The sequence below is a fragment of the Pezoporus flaviventris genome, unplaced genomic scaffold (genome assembly GCF_033815535.1).
Source record: "Pezoporus flaviventris isolate CSIRO_AGI_PZ_B2104156 unplaced genomic scaffold, CSIRO_AGI_Pfla_v1 ptg000079l, whole genome shotgun sequence".
Taxonomy (NCBI): Eukaryota; Metazoa; Chordata; class Aves; order Psittaciformes; family Psittacidae; genus Pezoporus; species Pezoporus flaviventris.
In genome coordinates this window covers 1529916-1548206 of record NW_026892627.1, presented here as the reverse complement: position 1 = coordinate 1548206, position 18291 = coordinate 1529916, and the positions used below count along the sequence as shown (strand labels likewise).

At 42.6% G+C, this 18291-nt stretch overlaps 1 protein-coding gene across 1 annotated transcript in view; it reads left to right on the top strand.

Moving 5' to 3' along the window:
- TMIE (transmembrane inner ear) overlaps positions 1-18291 on the top strand; it is a 34537-nt gene that overhangs the window by 5253 nt on the left and 10993 nt on the right. Inside the window, exon 2 of the mRNA XM_061474422.1 lies at positions 6603-6720. Coding sequence (XP_061330406.1) covers positions 6603-6720 — 118 coding nt within the window. The remainder of the gene's footprint in view (positions 1-6602; positions 6721-18291) is intronic.

Below are 18291 nucleotides of genomic sequence, written 5' to 3'. Positions count from 1 at the left end.
CTTTAGATATGTGTAATCAAATGTAATTAGGAATAAACATTGTTAGTTTTCAAAGCCCAACCATGTTGCAGGCTATGAAGTCAAGCCTAATTAGAAGGGGCATTTATAAAACAGAAAAATAATAAGGAAAAAGAAAAAAAGGAAAAAAGGCCTTTAAAAACAGTGCCTTTTACTATTTTTCTTCTCTGCTGCTTCATTAAATTAATGATTTTTTTATCTCCAGCAGTTATCTCCTTCTCCTCTGTGGATGATACTTCTGCCTTCCCCACCATCCCCACTGACAGTTTCTGTCTGCCATAAATGAATCAGAAACAAAGCAACCACTGGTTTTCTTTTTAGTTGAAAGAACCAGTGTCAAAATGTTCTGACCTAAAAATGCAACCTGCCTAGAAATGATTTAGTATTTTGGGTTTGGCAGGTGTTTTACAGCCCTAAGTGTCCAATGTTAGCTCAGATCTAGCTCCTTCCAGAGCACTTTGCCCTCCTCCCAGCCCTTGCTGGGCATTTGAGAAGCTGCAGAGGTGATACCTGCATACAACACAGAGATCCTTTCTTCAGTGCAGCTCTGAGACACATGGAGATGGGGGAGGAAAGCCTGGGCTCCACTACACCTGGGAACATGCCATTCAGCTTGAGGACCAAGTCTTTGGCATAGTCCAGTCTTCACTGGAAGCTAGAGAACCCTGCCATGGTGAGCAAAAAAAGCAGGAGAGGCCAGGGTACCATAGTCTAGGCTCGGCTCCTGTTTTAGATCCCCCACAACCAGCCCCACAGGATTGGAGGCACTGGAAACCCAAAGGAGGGGGGCAATAATAGGCCACCAGCCTCTGTTCCAGCTCCTGCCAGGGAATCACTTGACCCCCAGGACACCCTACAAATCTCCTTGTCTCTCTTACCTTCTCTTACAACCAGAGATTAGGCAAAAAATTGGATGCCAGGGACAGGATTTACCCGCTCTAAATCGGACAGCTAGAAACTAGACACCTGAATCCGAGCTAGTCACTGTAGGTTCCAGTAATAATCACTGAAGAGAAATAATCTTTTATTTATCAGATATCCAGATAAGTTTCCTCAGAGGGATGAATAGCCATGTAAGTGCCACTTTCTCTCAGACATAAATAAACCTGGAATAACTACTTTAGGCTTAACCACATTTTTTAGCACAATTAACAATCTGTCTTTGGTCTCAATATTCATTATTGGTATTGGCTAGGAGCTGGTTTCACTTCCTAAACATAGCAGTCTAACTTTATTTTAGGCATTGTGCTGTACTCTGCCTGTTTTCTGCCTGCTGCTCCAGAGAGTGCAGGTCTTCCATAAATGTTACACGGAATATTTACATCAGTCTACCTTACACGTAAGTTTAGGCTAGTAAACTAAGCCGTAGGTTTCTCTTTCATGTAATATGACATAATTTAGTGTGAGGTGTCTCTGTCCATGGGAAGGGGGTTGGAACTTACTGATCTTAAGGTCCTTTCCAACCCTAACTCTTCTATGATTCTATGTGATTAGACACTCTTGCAGCCCAGAGCCTCCTTGTTATTCCTTTCTGCTCAATTCTGTTTCCTCCTGAAGCCCCAATATTTTCATACTCCTATAAGCATTTCCCAGACAACTACTTGATGGCAGCATCGTAATGAGGCTAACCTCAGGTATGTTTGCATTATTTTCTTTGATATATTCTCTACTGCTTGCCTTCAACGGTCTTTCCTTGTTGAATTATTACCTGACTGTTGCTGTTTGCTTCATTTGCTGATTCAGTTGCTGCTGCTTGCCTTCATATTTGTTTCCTTCATTTGCCTTTTCATTTTTCTCAACAACTTCCTTCATATAAAGATGACTCCTCTGAAGCCTGATATCTTTTGCAGAAGTCTTTTTCACTGCTTCCAGTTTTCTGGAGTCTTCTGTTTAGTGTGACTGCTTTGCACAGGTAAAGCAATGCTGCTAGTCTTTACACCGAATGTAACCTCTTCCTCCATCTGGCCATCTTCCACTCCTGGACCATGCTGGTGGCCAAGGGCACAAGTTCACCTCTGATGGAACTGGATTTTGTTTTGTTTTTTTCTTCTACTCAGTACTGCATAAGAATCACCTTGTCCCATTTTCATCTCTGCTACATTTCGCCTCCTTACATCTTTTCCTTTTGTCCCTGATCCAATCATCCTGTTATCTTAACATTTATTGTCAAGCACAAATCAACATTTCCAATTTCTTGAAGCTGCTAAGAATTACTTTCATTAGGATGTTTTCCTCCCCCTGACTGTACATGTCATCTTCAAAAGCTAAAAGAACCAGCTGTGGCCCAGTGTTGCATCTTTCAACCCACTTAAGAGTCTGGACACCTCATCTGGTCAGCACGGGTAGAAATGCAAACTTACACACCTCTTACTGAATCCCCACGAGCACACACACAGTTGCCACAGATATACGTGAAACCTTGCTAAGCTGCGGTAGGTTGGCCATAACACTAGAGCGATGTCACTGCATGTCAGCCCGAGCGATCTCACCCTCTACTCCGCTTGGCGAGACCCGCTCCGCAGTCTTGCGTCCAGCTCCGGGGTGGGCGGGCTGGAGCGCAGCGCGGAGAAGGGCGGGCGCGGGCCGGCGTTGGCGGTGACCCGCGGCGGGGCAAGCACCCGAACACCGCGGAGCGGCGGCGGCGCGGGCAGCAGGGAGGGACGGAGAGAGAGAGGGAAGCGGAGGGAGCAGCGGGGCCGCCCCGCTTCCCTCGGGCGCGCCGTCTGCTGCCGGTGCAGGGCAGTGGAAGAGGCGGCAGTGACGGTAGCAGGCGCGGTAAGGGGACCTTGCTCGGCCCATCGCACCGGAGCGGCGGCACTGAGCGGGGAGAACGAAGCCGGAAGCCGGCAGGGCACGGCGGGTAGGTGGCTTCGTTCAACCTGCTGGGACACTTGAGGCGTGTGCGGGCAGCCCACCCAGAGCCGACGGCCCAAGCTGCTCCCCTGCCTCCACTCGATCTGCCTCAGCATTAAGATGACATAGAGAGGGTTTAGATGGGATCTGAGGAAGAAGTTCTTCCCTGTGAGGGTGGTGAGGCCCTGGCACAGGGTGCCCAGAGAAGCTGTGGCTACCCCATCCCTGGCAGTGTTCAAGGCCAGACTGGATGGGGCTTGGAGCAACCTGGTCTGGTGGAAGGTGTCCCTGCCCGTGGCAGGGGGTTGGAACTGGTTGATCTTTAAGGTCCCTTCCAACCTAAACTGTTCTGTGATTCTCTGATGATTCTGTTATCTACGCAGCTACCCCTTCACCTCTGCTTCCATCTGGGATAACCCTGGCAGTACTAACGCCAACTGTATCACTATTTGTCTTTTCCCCTTCCTTATGTGCTCTCAAGACTTACCCAGAGTTCCATCAGAAGGCCCAAAATCTCTTCCCCCCCCCCCCGTCTTCCTCTTAATAGCTGGCTCCCTTTCCCAGTTGTTCATCACAGAATCATAGAATAGTTAGGGTTGGAAAGGACCTTATGATCATCTAGTTTCAATCCCCATGACATGGTCAGTGATGCCTCACTCTAGACCATGTCACCCAAGGCTCTGTCCAACCTGGCCTTGGAACACTGCCAGGGGTGGAGCATTCACAACTTCCCCGGGCAACCCATTCCAGTGCCTCACCACCCTTACAGTAAAGAATTTCCTCCTTATATCCAATCTAAACTTCCCCTGTTTACGTTTTAACCTGTTACCCCTTGTCCTGTCACTACAGTCCCTGATGAAGAGTCCCTCCCCAGCATCCTTAGAGGCCCCTTTCAGATACTGGAAGGCTGCTATGAGGTCTCCATGCAGCCTTCTCTTCTCCAGGCTGAACAGCCCCAGCATTCTCAGCCTGTCTTCATACAGGAGGTGCTCCAGTCCCCTGATCATCCTCATGGCCCTCCTCTGGACTTACTCCAACAGTTCCATGTCCTTTTTATGTGGGGGACACCAGAACTGCACACAGTACTCCAGGTGAGGTCCCATGAGAGCAGAGTAGAAAGTCAGCGAAAGTCTGGAAGAAAAGATCTACTCTTTGGGGAACTGAGCTTCACAAAATGGCAAAATCATGCCATGGCCAGCTACTGCAATTGAAGTGTCTCCTGTGAAGCAGATTGAGGCTGCCATAGAGGTTAAGTCTGGGATCAGTAGGAAGGCAGGAAAGCTGAATCTAAGATCTTTGTACTTCTAATGAGACAAAATTTTCTGAACCTGACCCAGTTCTCTGATCACTCCCCAGGACTGGTATCTACTGCAGTTTCTCCAGTTTCTTTGTTGCTGAGTAAAAAGAAATCCTACATTTGAAAAGGGAAACGTTTCAGTGTCAAGTATCATGGATTCCTGCCTCTTTGATTGTACCAAATGCCTGTACAAAAGACAACACCACTCTGGCTAGCCTTTCCTTCTTCCTGAGTTCACCTGAGCAGTTCTGGTTTTTGAGCACTAGATGCCCCGCGGCCATGAATGAGGTGTGGCTGAATAGCCAAGACAGCTTGGAAGAGACAGGCTCAGACTGCAGTCCTATTCACCACAGATGGATTTTGAATAGGATGCCCCTGGGAGACAGAACACTCCAGACATGGTGGGTAGCATCATTCGTTAAGAAAAGACTAAAATATGGTTTGTATTGCACAAATAGGCAAGTAATTGGAGAGCAGCTCCAGCTCTAATTCACTCTGTGGTATCCATTACAGCTGTGTTTTAACAGCACTTCCACAGGCTGAGAACGGAAGGGCACCGCAGGGAATCAGATGAACCTGTTGAGGAGATTTTTTTTTTTAAGAAACTGAGTGTTTTAAGCTTCTATCAAAAGGCAATTGCCAATTCAGATCAGGTCCTATGTTCAGATATAAGGTGTCCTGGGTTCAGCAGTAAAGGTGTTTTGCTAACAACCCTCCTGTAAGATCACTAGCAGGTTTTAATTCTGTGATTTGCTGCACCACAACACATCATATGTGAAGTTTATTGGCAGGGAGGGGTTGTTAACTTCTGATTTTCTAAGCTATAAATCAAGAGAATAAATACTGCTGCTGGTATGTGTATTCTTCCTATATCATCACTGCAATGGGACCAAAGGAGTTGGTCTAGACAACCTATTTCTCTAGTAATGTTTAACACACTTTTGAAACATTCTCAGCCTCATTTCAGATAGGGGGAAGAGAGACACTGTCGTGCTGAACCCAGGACAGACACACAAGAACTAAGGACTGGATCAGCAATAAGACTTAAATACCTTGTTTGCCCAATTTTACCTACCATGGAGTCCAGCAGATTTCTATCTGGTCACTCCAGAGAAGTTTCTTCTGCCAGGCAGGTATCTATAGGGCTATTTGATCTAGGCTCTCCCATAGATGTTGAAGATCTACTCAATAGTTAGGGGAGCTGAAGTTGCAATTCATAAAATCCTAGAATGTTTTGGGTTGAAGGACCTTAAAGCTCATCCAGTTCCAACCCCCTGCCATGGGCAGGGACACCTTCCACTAGACCAGGTTGCTCCAAGCCCCATCCAACCTGGCCTTTATTGAAAACTTCTCCTGCAAATACTAGCCAAACCACCACTAAATCACATAGGGAAAGCTGACATCACCATCTTCACAAAACAAGGCTCTTAATTATCATTATAATTTCTTTTCACCTGTTTTCTCATTGCCCTCTTGCTCTTCAGTTCTAGAGCGTTTTCAAGAGCTGGAAATCAGAGTGCTTTTCTTGTTACATCAGAGACACTCCCCTGTTTAGCCTAATCCCCACTCATTTTGAAGAAATGCACTAAGCAGGACATTATCACATCTTTTCTGACCTTTGATACAGTACAAGACACAGAATTTAGTTCAAAGACCTCCTTGTTTCTCCAAATAACTGATTAAGACATGTTTTCCTGAGTGACAACCAAGGTTGATGCAACATCTACAAGGCAACTTAAGAGCAGGTTTCTTTGGTCAAACTTGTGATTTGTGATTCAAAATATAGAAGCGAGATTTCTTAAAACAAAAAAGGTTCTGCTTATAAATGAAGAAAAATACCAGAACTCTCAGTTCTTTATTTCATTTTAGTTCATTACTAATTAATTTTAAAACATATTTAATGGAGAATATCACTAAAAAACTGGTTTCTTCAGAACAAGTATAAATTTCAAGAAGAAAAGTACATTTACATCTGGAAAAATTCCAGTTAATTATAAAAATGAAGATATTTTTAAGGAATAGAGGTATTTAGTCCTCTACTACTCTTTTCCAGATCATGATATACATACATATGCCTGAAAGTGCAAAAGGAACCTGCGACCTAAAAAAAAAAAAAAAAAAAAATCTATCTTTTAAAGATGGGAATGCAAAATAGAAGAAATTTCCTCCTGACCCCAGGAAAAGGATTCTTTAGAAAAAAAGCTGGAACTTGAAGAAAGAACAGCAAAAATATTTGCTTTGTAATCCTGAAAATTAAACTTAAGATAAATTTTAAAATGGCAAAAGCTTTAGATACAAACTCTTTATTGAGGTCTCCAAAATGCTGTGGGGCAGCAAACTGAGGTCTACCACCTTCTGTGCTATTCACATCTTTCTGACTGTTTTAGGGACTCTTGCAAATCCTAAACCACTTTTTTTCCTCCCTCTTTCCCAGGCCACCACTGAACCCCCAAAAAAGAAACCGGACCCTGTCACTTCGGAGACGGTGGTGATCTGGGGGCTGCGGCTCTGGCAGGTGATTGGTATCTTTGCCATCTTTGTCCTGGCAGTCAGTAAGTTGTAAATCTCTGCCTTGCACCAACCACAGCACCAACCAAAGCACCACCCTAAGCAGGGCTTGTTCCTGGAGGAATACAGGCCAGGTGGCCATGGAAGTCACTGGCTGAGACCTTTTGGTCTCTGGCATCACAGGAGTACACACTGAGGGGACTTTAGAGCAGGGAGAAGCAGGTGGGGTCTGTGAAGGAACCACAGATGGGCCACTGTGGCTTCATCCTGTAACATACTGATCCTAGCTGAGAGTGTCCCAGAGAAGAAGAGTTACTGCAGGGCTGTGGCACACTATGGGACTACATTCAGCTATAGTACCACATTCAAACCCAAATGCATGTTGCAGCCATGGTCCCACCCTGTTGCACAACCATACAACCTATGCGTGACCTTCTCTGGTCCTGTCCCACATGCTGCAATAGGAAGTCTTGAGAGGTCTACAGTCGCAGCCACCTCTGGGGTTAAGGTCCCCAGCTCATTTTCCAGGTGTCAAGACTTTCAGCTTGATTTAGGCAGGGCTTGCAGGACTCAAAACCCTCCATTTTTTTTTGAGCCCAAACAGTAGGAAGCCACTGGCTCAGACCTGGTGAGTGCAGCAGGATAGGATCAGATACTTGGAGGGTCTATCTGGATATAGCCACTTCCCACCTGAGTGTCTCCATCCTGCTTCATCCTCTTGCAGCTGACTCTTCAGGAAGAGTGTAAGTCAGCTTCACTGTGCATTGCAAACTACTATCGTGAGCTTCCTTATGAGGACATCATTTAGGACACTATCATAACCCCATCAAAATTCAAAGGAAGGATTTTCTGCTCCTTCCTTGAGCCAACATACAAAAATTAGACAGTTTGATACTAGTCAAACATGATAAATTGATCTCCCACCTTCTTATTATACCCTCTAGACTTTTATAAAGTGTAACTGATTTATTTCTCCTAGCAAACAAAGTTACACTAACTCATCAAAAATTCCCTTAAACCTCTTCTTTTTCCTGTTAGGGACAAATGAGCAGAGAGATAGAACCTGCAACCAGTACTTGAAAGTAAATCCCATCAGCTCATAGATTACCTCATATCTATGCATAAGGGACAGGGAGACGTAAAGGGGGCAGTGACGGTGGTCAGTGAGTGGCTGTGTGGTGCTTAGTTACTGGCTGGGTTTAAACCACACATCTAGGCATTTATTTATTTTTTTTTACCATTCTCACTTCTGCTGGGGTCCCTAATTGCTTGTTAATATTAATTTCACAAGTGGAGAAATGAAGAATTTTAAAGCACCTGAAGGAAGGTCTTAAGTGCTTTCTGTACCACTTTTGCTCTCATTCATCATAAGTGATGAGCACTCTTCAAAACAGAATGGCCACATGCAAGCTCCTGATGGAGAACAGTCACAGGAAATGCCAGCCCTGACCTACAAGCAGCCATTGTTTAGAACACAGGTTTCCTGGGCCAGATCTAAAACATAGTATTGCAGGGAACTGATATCTAGTGCTCCCTGTTACTTTTTAATTTGCTGCTAAACCCTGTCTAGATGCAGCCCTAATCCAATCAAAGAGCACAGCAGTCTGTGTATTGTTGCCTCCATTGATACTGAGGGAATAAAGTCAATTCTTGTTGCCACAGACATCTCTTTGGCTGCTGTAGGTGGCCTGTATCAGTCCTTCCTAAATAACCATCCTATTATGTTTCCATGCTCTGTTTAAACCAGAAGTTTGCATTTTCAAAGCAAGAACAAATATTTTCCTGTGTTTTCCCCTCATTGCAGTTTATGGGCAAACACCACACACTGCTCCCAAAGTCTGAGGGATAACTGCTCCCACAACTCTACATCAATGAAGATAACGTTAGTTCATAAGATGCCACAACACCCTTTGCAAACAATCACCAAGTAAAGATCACCAAGTAGTTAAATAGTGACTCCATACATTATGTGAAATAGACATAAAAATTAACATCAGGAGCTTTAGAATGCAAGTAGGCAGGTGAAGGGTGTTATTCAGCTTGGGGCATCAATTGCACATACATTTTTGCCCCTGCGTATCTGTTTAGTCATTCATTAGAAACTGGCTCTGTCAATACCGGGTTATTTAGGGTTAGAAGCATGGAAAGGCTGCTGTGCTGACAAACTAACATGTCAGATGGTGCACTGCTTGCAGAAAAAAAAAATAAGGTTTATTTGGTTACCTTAAAAACATCAGTAGCAAGAAGCAAACACCTGTGAAAATTACTTAAGCGACAGCTCAGAAATGGAGTGCATTATAGAAAGCAACATAGAAGGAAAGTTGCAGCCTAGTTATTTAAAGTGCTGAAAGCAGTGAATTTTGAGAAGGTAAAATACTATTAAGGATCTCTGTTTAGACAAACAAGCAAATAGGTTATGTGCTATTCAATAAAGTAACATCTGCTTCAAGGTTCAAGTTCCCATTAACACACACAGCTAGTTCAACAAAATCACACCATTATGTCACCCTGCTACAGATAAATGTTATTGGAGGGGTAGGAAAGTGTTTTCTAGGTGATCACAGGGTTTAGGCTTGCTGAGTCTCAGTGTGATAAATAGATTCAGTGCACCACAGCATATAATTGAGCCAGTTTATGACTCTACTGCTCTGTTACAGCCTTTTTGTTTGAAGAAGCTTTCTTTCAATGAGTAGACAGGATTTGAAAGCAACAGTACCAGCCCAGTTAGCATTATGAAACCAGTACGTATTTGGTGAAGACAGCAACTCTTAATCAAGTCAGTGATCCAAGTCAAAACAAGGCAAGTTCAAACTTAATAACTGAATCGTACAGACAGTTCTCACCACTTTCTTGCATCTTGCTCCAGAAATATCATCCTCCTCCTTTGCTTTGCGATCCCCAAAGCATTGATGGTTCCCCAGCTTTAATCCTTAGGAGCAGATGCAGGTTTTCTGTGAAGCAGATGCAGGTTTTCTGTGAATGAGCTCTTGGAGGCTGCCTTGGTATCAGTCCAGAAAACTAGGCAATGTTCTACTTTTCTAATGGGCCGAGAACTGGAGAAGAGCTTCAATATGGACTCTTCTTACCTGGTTCCAGAAGCACCTTCTCAGTCAGGGCAAGAGGGTGGCACAACCTTCTAACTGCACTAACCCTCTGCACTAAGAGACAGAAGAGAATCCTTTCCAGGGCTCCCTAGGGCCTGCACATCTCACCTTGTTATCAAGGCTTGAAGGGTGTGACTACTTTGTCATGTGAATTCAGGTGAGGAGTAAATAAGGAGAGGAATTGAGGTGCTTTTAAAGTCAATGTGCCTAGCTACTTCACTGTGGATGATTGTGGAGCACTTGAATTGGATTCCTTTCAGTTGAAATGGAAATAAAAGATAGTTACTCCAGAAAAGTACAGTCCGAGATACCTAAGGGAAGCCACAGAACCAAACTAGGGTATTCCACCTGAAATAAACCACGTGGATGGCAGATCCTCCATGCTCTTCCACCCTGCAAACCTGCTCCAGCTGAGTTGACAGAACTTGCAAATATAGGTATAATCTAGATGTTTTTCCAACTTTGCTCTTAGCAACTTCCACAAGATGGCATCATCACATAATAAATGGAAAAAAAAATGGCCAAATCCAAAAGTCTCTTACACTTTCTTTTTTAATGAAAATTAAAAATAAGTAAAAAATCCTACATAAAGTCATCTTATGTGTCAACACACCACACTGAAATGGGAAAAAAGTCCTTGGGAAGATCTAACTCATAAAAAGGTTTTTGGGTAGGTTACGAACCAAAGGGAGCAACTCCTAGCTCTACCCCACAGAGATCAGAAGAGATTAAATGTTTGCACATGCATTAGCTGCAAGTTTTTCTGTCATGCACTGATAGTCAGCTTTCTCAGATGCTATGTGAAATCTTATTTCTGCCAGACCCATCTGTCTCTTTTTCCTTTGTTTCTGCTCTGGGATAGGACACATCATAAAAGAAATAAAACTTATGGAGTAAACGAGCCCACAGTAGAATATATAACTTAGTAGTACATACAGAGCATTATTCAGGAGATGCTGGAGGTATAACTCTTACATATACACATTATTATTTATCTACTAAAATATCAGGAACATCAAGTCTTTTTGCTACAACTGGAGAAGGCATGAGAACTCATTTTTAAAGCAGACAACCTCTACAGGGAAAATCCATAAAGATATGGGACTAGAAAACCAGAATGCTTCCCAAGGACCACACGCAGCAGGTCAACTCACTTTGGCTCCTCTGCCTCTGAGATTTTAGCTCAATCATTTTGTCCTTGGTTAAAGGAAACCTTCTCTTTTGGATAGGTGAATTGGGTAGAGCAAAAAAGGCCATTATGCTGGTGAGTGTTTCAACAGTGTGCCTTAAAATTCTTATCAGGGCTGCCTCTCAGCAGCTGACATAGTTCAGCTGCTGTGAATTGCTCCTCTGAGTGCTGGTTGATAAGAAGAGAGACTCCTTGCAGGCATGAGCAGGGGTAAGGCAGACAGATAAGATAAGCTGAGCTGTCAGGAGGATTTGACTCACTCAGGAGTGCTGCTGTCTGATTTCTTGGTCTTGTTTTTCTCCCCCCCCCCCCCCCCTTTTTTTTTCTTTTTTTTTTTTTCCACCATCTCTTACAAGCTGTGAATAGGGAACTATTGGCCTGGTAGGACGCATTGAGTCATAGTCTTGGAGTCTTGCCTAGCCTGTTTCATCCACAAAGACTGAAGACTTTGCACTAGAAGTATTAAGTTTGTGAACTGTTGTGCTGGGAGGGGGATGTGGTCTTAATCTATCCCTGGGAAAGCCAGCAGTTGGCCTAAGGCTTGCCCAGTGTGATCTCCATTGTCTCATCCTTTCCTTTGGCATCACAACCACCATCAATGCTTTTAGGCACCCCTGTGGGCTGCTTCTCTTTCTTTCTGATTTTAAGGTCTACTGTTTTCCCTTTTTAAATACACACCCAGGTCTGTTGACAGCAGCCCACCAGGAAGGGTGCAGGTAGCACCTCTGAGTAATGCTGCCTTGATTTCTGCAGAAGCAGAACATCTATGTGGATGAGGGGTAAAATGCCTTGATGTACCAGCTGGTGAAAGGCATGAATGAGGAGGAGAGAGTATTGTGAAGAGGAAGCAATGCGTTTCAGCTCCTGCCTAGAATCCTCCTTGTTGTGGCAGCTTGACATAAAACATCAACCAGGTGCTTGTCAGGTACTGCAGGCAGAGGGAGACCCTGTATCATCCAGTTTTGCATCTGTACTTTATTGAATCGAGAAAGTGAGGGAGAAGTTAGGATGGAACTGTAGCAGGAAGATCCCACATGGGGTGGGGTTGAAGCAGAGCTGTTGCTGCATCCTACTGCCATGTTCTAGGCATCAGCTCATGCCTTGTTCTCAACTCCAACTGAAAACCAAGTTGGCTTTGGATGATAATTTTGGATGATTCAGCCTTCCAGTACCTAAAGGGGGCCTAGAAGGAACCTGGAGGGGGACATTTTACAAGGGCATTTAGTGGTAGGACAATGGCTTTAAGATGAAAGAGGGCATATTAGGAGTATAAAATAGTGTGAGAGAACAAGGGAGGGAGGCTCATACTGAACAAACATGTTCCCAGGAATCAAGTATTATTTAACAAACACCAACAAAGCTGTTAAACATCTTGAATGCAATTAACTCAGCTCAGTTTAATTCGAAGTCTTAGAGGATTTATTTACCAAATTCCTGGAGGTGTTGAAGTATAAATGCCAGGAAAAAGATTTACACTGTTAAATAACCATTACTTTTTGGATTGCAAAACTACCCAGAGGTTTCTATTAATGTGCCGAATTTCCAGTGAGGCAGATAATTTAGGCTGTCTCAAGGATGCTTCACATGGTGCTTTCTGATGGAGGCTTTAGCTGTCTATCTTCAAATGCTGCATCACCAGCATCCTGGCTTATGGGAAACACTTGGCAGCATGCACAGATGGATGCAAGGAGTACGTGTGGGGTATCTATCGCAAAGAGCATCACTTGGAAAAAGGGATGGCTCTTACATGGGGGTGAAAGATTGATCCCCTCTTTTGCCCTCAGCCCAAGCTTACACATGATTATCTCTTACCATGGATGAGACATCTACTTCTGGTTTAGAGCTGCTCTGCACCTGTGTGCCTACAAAATAGCCCAAGCCCTCAAAGTTACTGGCATCAGCACATGTAGTTCAAGTTGAGCACAAAATGTGGTGCTTAAGGGAAAGTTAAGTGTCTTTTACAAAGGAAGGACCATTTTTTTTATAAGTACTCCAATTAATAACAAGTAAATATTCTTTCTTGTTGATTATTTTAATAGTAACATGTACTGGTCTTGTTTTGTACTATAATGTTATCTTAAACTTCCGTTGTTGTTTATGCTCACACACACACAAGCGCACACACCCAAGGCTACCACAAAATTAGTTGTTGTGTTCCCTGTTGGCTAAAAAGAATTGGAGATGCCATTGCCTGAGGTTGGTGTCTCTTTAACGTGTCAGCTATCAGGTCACATAGAGGTGGCTGTGTCTGGAGTCTGCAAGGGGAAAAGCTGCTGTGTTGGACCACAGTGGAGGTCCAAAACAGCTCTTCTGTGTGGGTGTTCCCACCAGCTGGAAGCCTAATCTACTTCATCCATTCATTGACCATTCATGCTCAAGGCATGGGCACATGGGAACTCTGGCATCAGAGACGGGGACTGTGGGAAGAGGCTGCTTTGCAGTATGGCACAGTGTAAGAGGTACAAGTGTGCTTGTGATCTGTGTGAAACAAATATCACTGCTGTACGGCTTTATGGATCTGAAAGTGAAAGTCAGATTTGCAACTGTACTGGGCAAACCCGCTGTGTTCTGATTTACTATTACTATTGTTACTTCAACAGACCATCATCATTTAGTTCTTGTTTTTGCCAGTTTCATGCATGATCCTGCTTCAGTGCATTTTCTCTACCCAGTGTGGAGAACGGGCACAAGCCACCATGTCACATAAAATCCAACTAACAGCAAACAATAGGGATTTTGCAGATTCGCAAGACAGGGTAAATAACAGCCCATATCCCTGCTTCTCAGCCTGTGTAATTGAATGTAGGTAGCAGCCATACATTACTTCCAGTTAATTATGTGTTGAAATCTGTGTGTATCCATAGGACTATATGATGTCTGAGGGTAGAGAGGTCTGAGCTGCACAGAGAAGATCCAAATCTGGCTTTGGTTTTCCCAAGTCACAAGATTAGCTGTGGGAGTTGAGATCATGGGTTTTGTTGCTAGCTCTGATTTACCAGAAAAGACAGGCCCATCTTATTGCCCTTTTTTTTTTTAATAAATGCCTGGCGAGGTATTTCTCCTCGTTATGAAGCAATCATCCTTAGATCTTGCCTCACGGAGCTGCAGTGCTGGCTCCTCCTTGTGACAGTTTCTCTCCTTGCATTCTGGCAATGGAGAGGGTTCAGTCTCAAACCTCTCACCTCCTGGGATGTTAAATCCCACTCCTGCTCCCAGCCTTTAAGATGGGATGGTGGGGAGAGAAGGTTAGAGAGCTTCACCTTAGCCTTAGGATCTATTGCATCAGGCATAAAGACCTCAAGAAAGAGACAGAAAGCGTAAGCAATCAGGAGCATTCTGCACTGGGGCTTGTGCTAATTAACAGCTTAGGTTGCCAGACAGAACAGTTAATATGGACTTTGTCACTATGATTCATCTCGCCTATCTAGAGACGCCTTCATTGTAGGCATCTAGAGTGACCAGATGAGAGAGTAAGTGGGAATAATTTATCTGTTTACTTTAGATGTCTACCTAAGGATGAGATGACCTATGTCCTCAAGTGCCCTGGATAACCTGTCTGGATCTACAGGGATGTTCCAAGGGGCTACCTGTTTCTTTTTGTCCCACACATTTCCTAGCCCATAAATCTAACTTTGCTCAGACCAAAATCTCCTAAGGAAACATTTGTTCTGATGAAAGGTTCAACTCTAACCCATATTGTTTGCTGGTGAGCTCAGAATAAATACCAAGTGGCTGCTGTTAAAGCTCTGTCCTCCTTGCCAATAGAAAGAACAAGAAAAAGTAAAAAAAAAAAAAACAAACAACAAAACAAAACAAAAAAACGTGGGGGGATAGAAAGAGCCATGCAGGGAGTTGGCCGAATCTGTTCAAACAAAATACAGTGAATAACAGCAGAAGCAAGGATCTATGGCTGGGAGAAAGAAATATAGACCTCATCTGCTGAATAAATAAACATTCAGTGACTAAATTATGATTAATAAAAGTTAGTATTATCAGAGCAATCAGTTAAGCAATGCAGCTCAGGGTGATGCTGCAGTAAGAAGTTACTTGAATGTATTAGTGTGGATTACTGAGAGGTAGGAAAGTTTTCTGACCTCTGTATGCTGTCCTGGTGAGATGGTTGTGCCTATGGATAAAAACAAATGCTGAAAAAACAAACTTGCAGAGAAAAAAAAAGCTGAAAGTCCTCATCTCCGTTCAATGCCTGGAGAAAGGTCTTCAAACAAGAGTCTCACTGATCACATTGTTTAGCTTGTTGGAAAGAAGGTCAAAAGATCACATGATTGCAGCATTGAAGGACTTCAGAAAGAAAATATATATATATATAAAACCAAACAAAACCCCAAAACAATATTAAAAGTCTTTCTAATCTTCTATAGAGAAGACAGAACAGAGTCTGCAAATTAAAACCAGTTCAATTCAAATAAGAATTTAAGAAATAAATGTGGTAGGGAGGGTGATCAAACATTGCCATGCTCTTCAGCCAGAAGTACCTTACCCAGAGTAAAGTGGGATTTGATCCAACATGAGTTATTTCACTCAGGCAGTAATTAAGCATAATGACCTGTGATGTGCAGAGAGGTCAGATGATGTGATCTAGTGGTGTGAACAGACCCTGTTCTGGTATTTCCAGACATCAGGAAAACATCATGTGTAGAGATGTAGTCAAGATTGATGGCTGAGCAAATATTGGAGTGGCCCTGACCCTCTGCAGCAGCTCTTTCAGCATATCCTCAGGGCATTTTATAAAGGTGGACATATTTAAAAATATGTTTTGCTTGAAGTCATATTGTCACAGCTGTTGGGATGAGAATCTCGATCTCTTAATTCTTTGCCTCCTATTTTTTGCTTTCTAGGAAATCAGTACATTAATCCAAGTACTATATTTCTATTGAAAGAACAGCCTTAGAGTGAGATAAAATACAGGACTGAGAAGATTTTTGAGAGACCATCTAATTAATCTCTAACCTGAACTTTAACATTTTTACCATCTACGTCTCCATGTTTTCTGAAAGAAAGCAGTTTCTGAGTCCCCATTACTGCAATCTGATCCCAAGCCTGATGCCAAGCCGGGATGCAGTTTCATGACCTCTAGATGGTTGCACAGTCTTTTAAAGGAAAACCTGCTTCTCCTGCAACCCAGCTCAGGGACCTCTTTCGAGGCACTATTATCTCAGCAATAGCTCCAGTAACAGCAGTGAGGACTTTAAATGAGGTGGGTCATGCACCAGCATCTTGTCAACATCTGAGCACTCAGGGTGGACCAGTCCTGCAAGCACCCACCCAAGCACTAACTATTTTTCTTTAGAGTTTAGTAGCCCTCACTGATCCTTTCATTATCACAACTGTTAACACTGCTGTAAGTAGCTTAAATGGCCAAAATATGTTAGCTCTTCCCTTAAAGTCTCATTGCAGTCACATAGTAAGCAACTCAAACCTTAGCAAAGAGCATTTAAACACCAGTGCTGCTGTTAACTCGCCATTGAATTCATCTGCATTAATTGCTTGCATTATTAACAATGGAATGGCTGTCTAATTAACTCAGAGCAGCCCAGGCTACTTTGCTAAATGTTAATTAAATGCTTCATTGACAGACTTATTTTTTCAAAGGCAACAAGCCTACTGTGTAATTTCCATTCAGTTTATAAAACTGTTCAGTTTACAGTCATGGTTCTGCTGAAATATTACACCAAGCAGTCTCTGGAGAGGGTATTTCATTTACATCTTTCCCAGCTCCTAGGTCAATAAAGTTGTTTCTTTCCTTCTTTCTTTCATATTTCTTTTTTCTTTTTCTTTTTTCTTTTTTTAATTTGTTGCCCAGCTAACCTGGAAGCAACTGTTAATGCTGATGAGCAAAATTCACTTAAGTGAAAGCTAAAACGAGACCGTGAACAGGGTAACTTGGCCGCATGGATATTTGGTTTAAGCCGACACAGCTCCTTGGTCTTTTGCATATGCTCTTAGCCTGTTTCAATTACAAAACAAAATGTTTTAGTTTAAGCCAGTGGGAGTAAACACACACCCATTACTTGGTCACAAGCATCTAATTTTTTATGGTCAAAAATTCAGTGTTTAACATTTGCTCTGTTATTGTACTTCAGAGGAGAGGTTTTGGGAGCCATTTCTCAGCTCCTCCAACCTGAATAGTACCAGATATGAATATTAGGAAGATATTGCCTCCCTCTAGAAATAATGAAAACACGCTAAAAATCCAGAAAGGAGCAAACCTCAGAGTTCTTCATTATTTCCCAAGTCAGGGTTTTTTAATATATGCTGAAGAATAAAAATGTATCACTTACAATATCTCTTTTGTCATCATAAAGAGCAAAATGTTGACTACTTTAAAATACTCATTTCGTAAGAACCACCAAGTGTTTGTTTTCTTCATAAAAAATTACATTTCACATGATCAGCTTGGCAGAAACAATGAACAGTAATTTGATATGCTGTCATCTTGAATCTTCAGTGTAGAAAGAGAACAGCATGTGCAGGTTCAGACTCAACTTTTTAATTTAGAACAGAAATGTTCCTTCAGAATAGGTGGCTGAATTCAACTGTGTATGTCAAATAATGCAAAAGGAAAAAAAAAAAAAGTGCAAAAAATATTTGTAGAAGGCCAACAGCAAAGCAATCCAGAGCATGTTACTGAAGAAGATAAAGCCTTTATTTTAATTGTGCACCTCATAGGAGAGGCCAATTTTCACAGCATCACAAGGCCATATATTATTACTACAGAAAAGCTGAGAAAGCTGACAAAATTAAAAATTACTCCACTACATTTCATCACACGGCATGTTTCTTCTTCTGCTGTATGCGGTCTCATTGCAGAGAAACCATGAATGATGTTACCATTTCACACCGTGGTATTTTTATGGACATTCTGTCATGTTACTAGGGCACTGATACATCTTACAGAGATTTCTTCAAGCTCACCATAACATAAGACAGGCATTAAGGTAATAGTTTATTCAGGCTGCATTTTAGAAGCCTTCTCAACAATTAAAATGAAAGCTGAAATCCTAGAAAGGAAAAGGACAGCCACAGCATGAAAGAATGAAACCAAGTATTGTTTGATAGCAGTGTTATTAAAGCATTCACCTGGGGAATGAGAGAATTGGTGAATGTATAATATAAACCAGCTATTCAAAGCTTGAAGTCAAGTCATCTGCTTGCCTATTACAATTAATATTCCTGCACAAATTCATATCCCAAACAAAAACTTTTTGTTTAAGGTGCTTTCATAGTATGTATAACCCTCATCTATGTTTTCAGTATTGTTTGGGGATTTTTTTTGTCTGCTGTAATCCTTCTACCATGAGAAC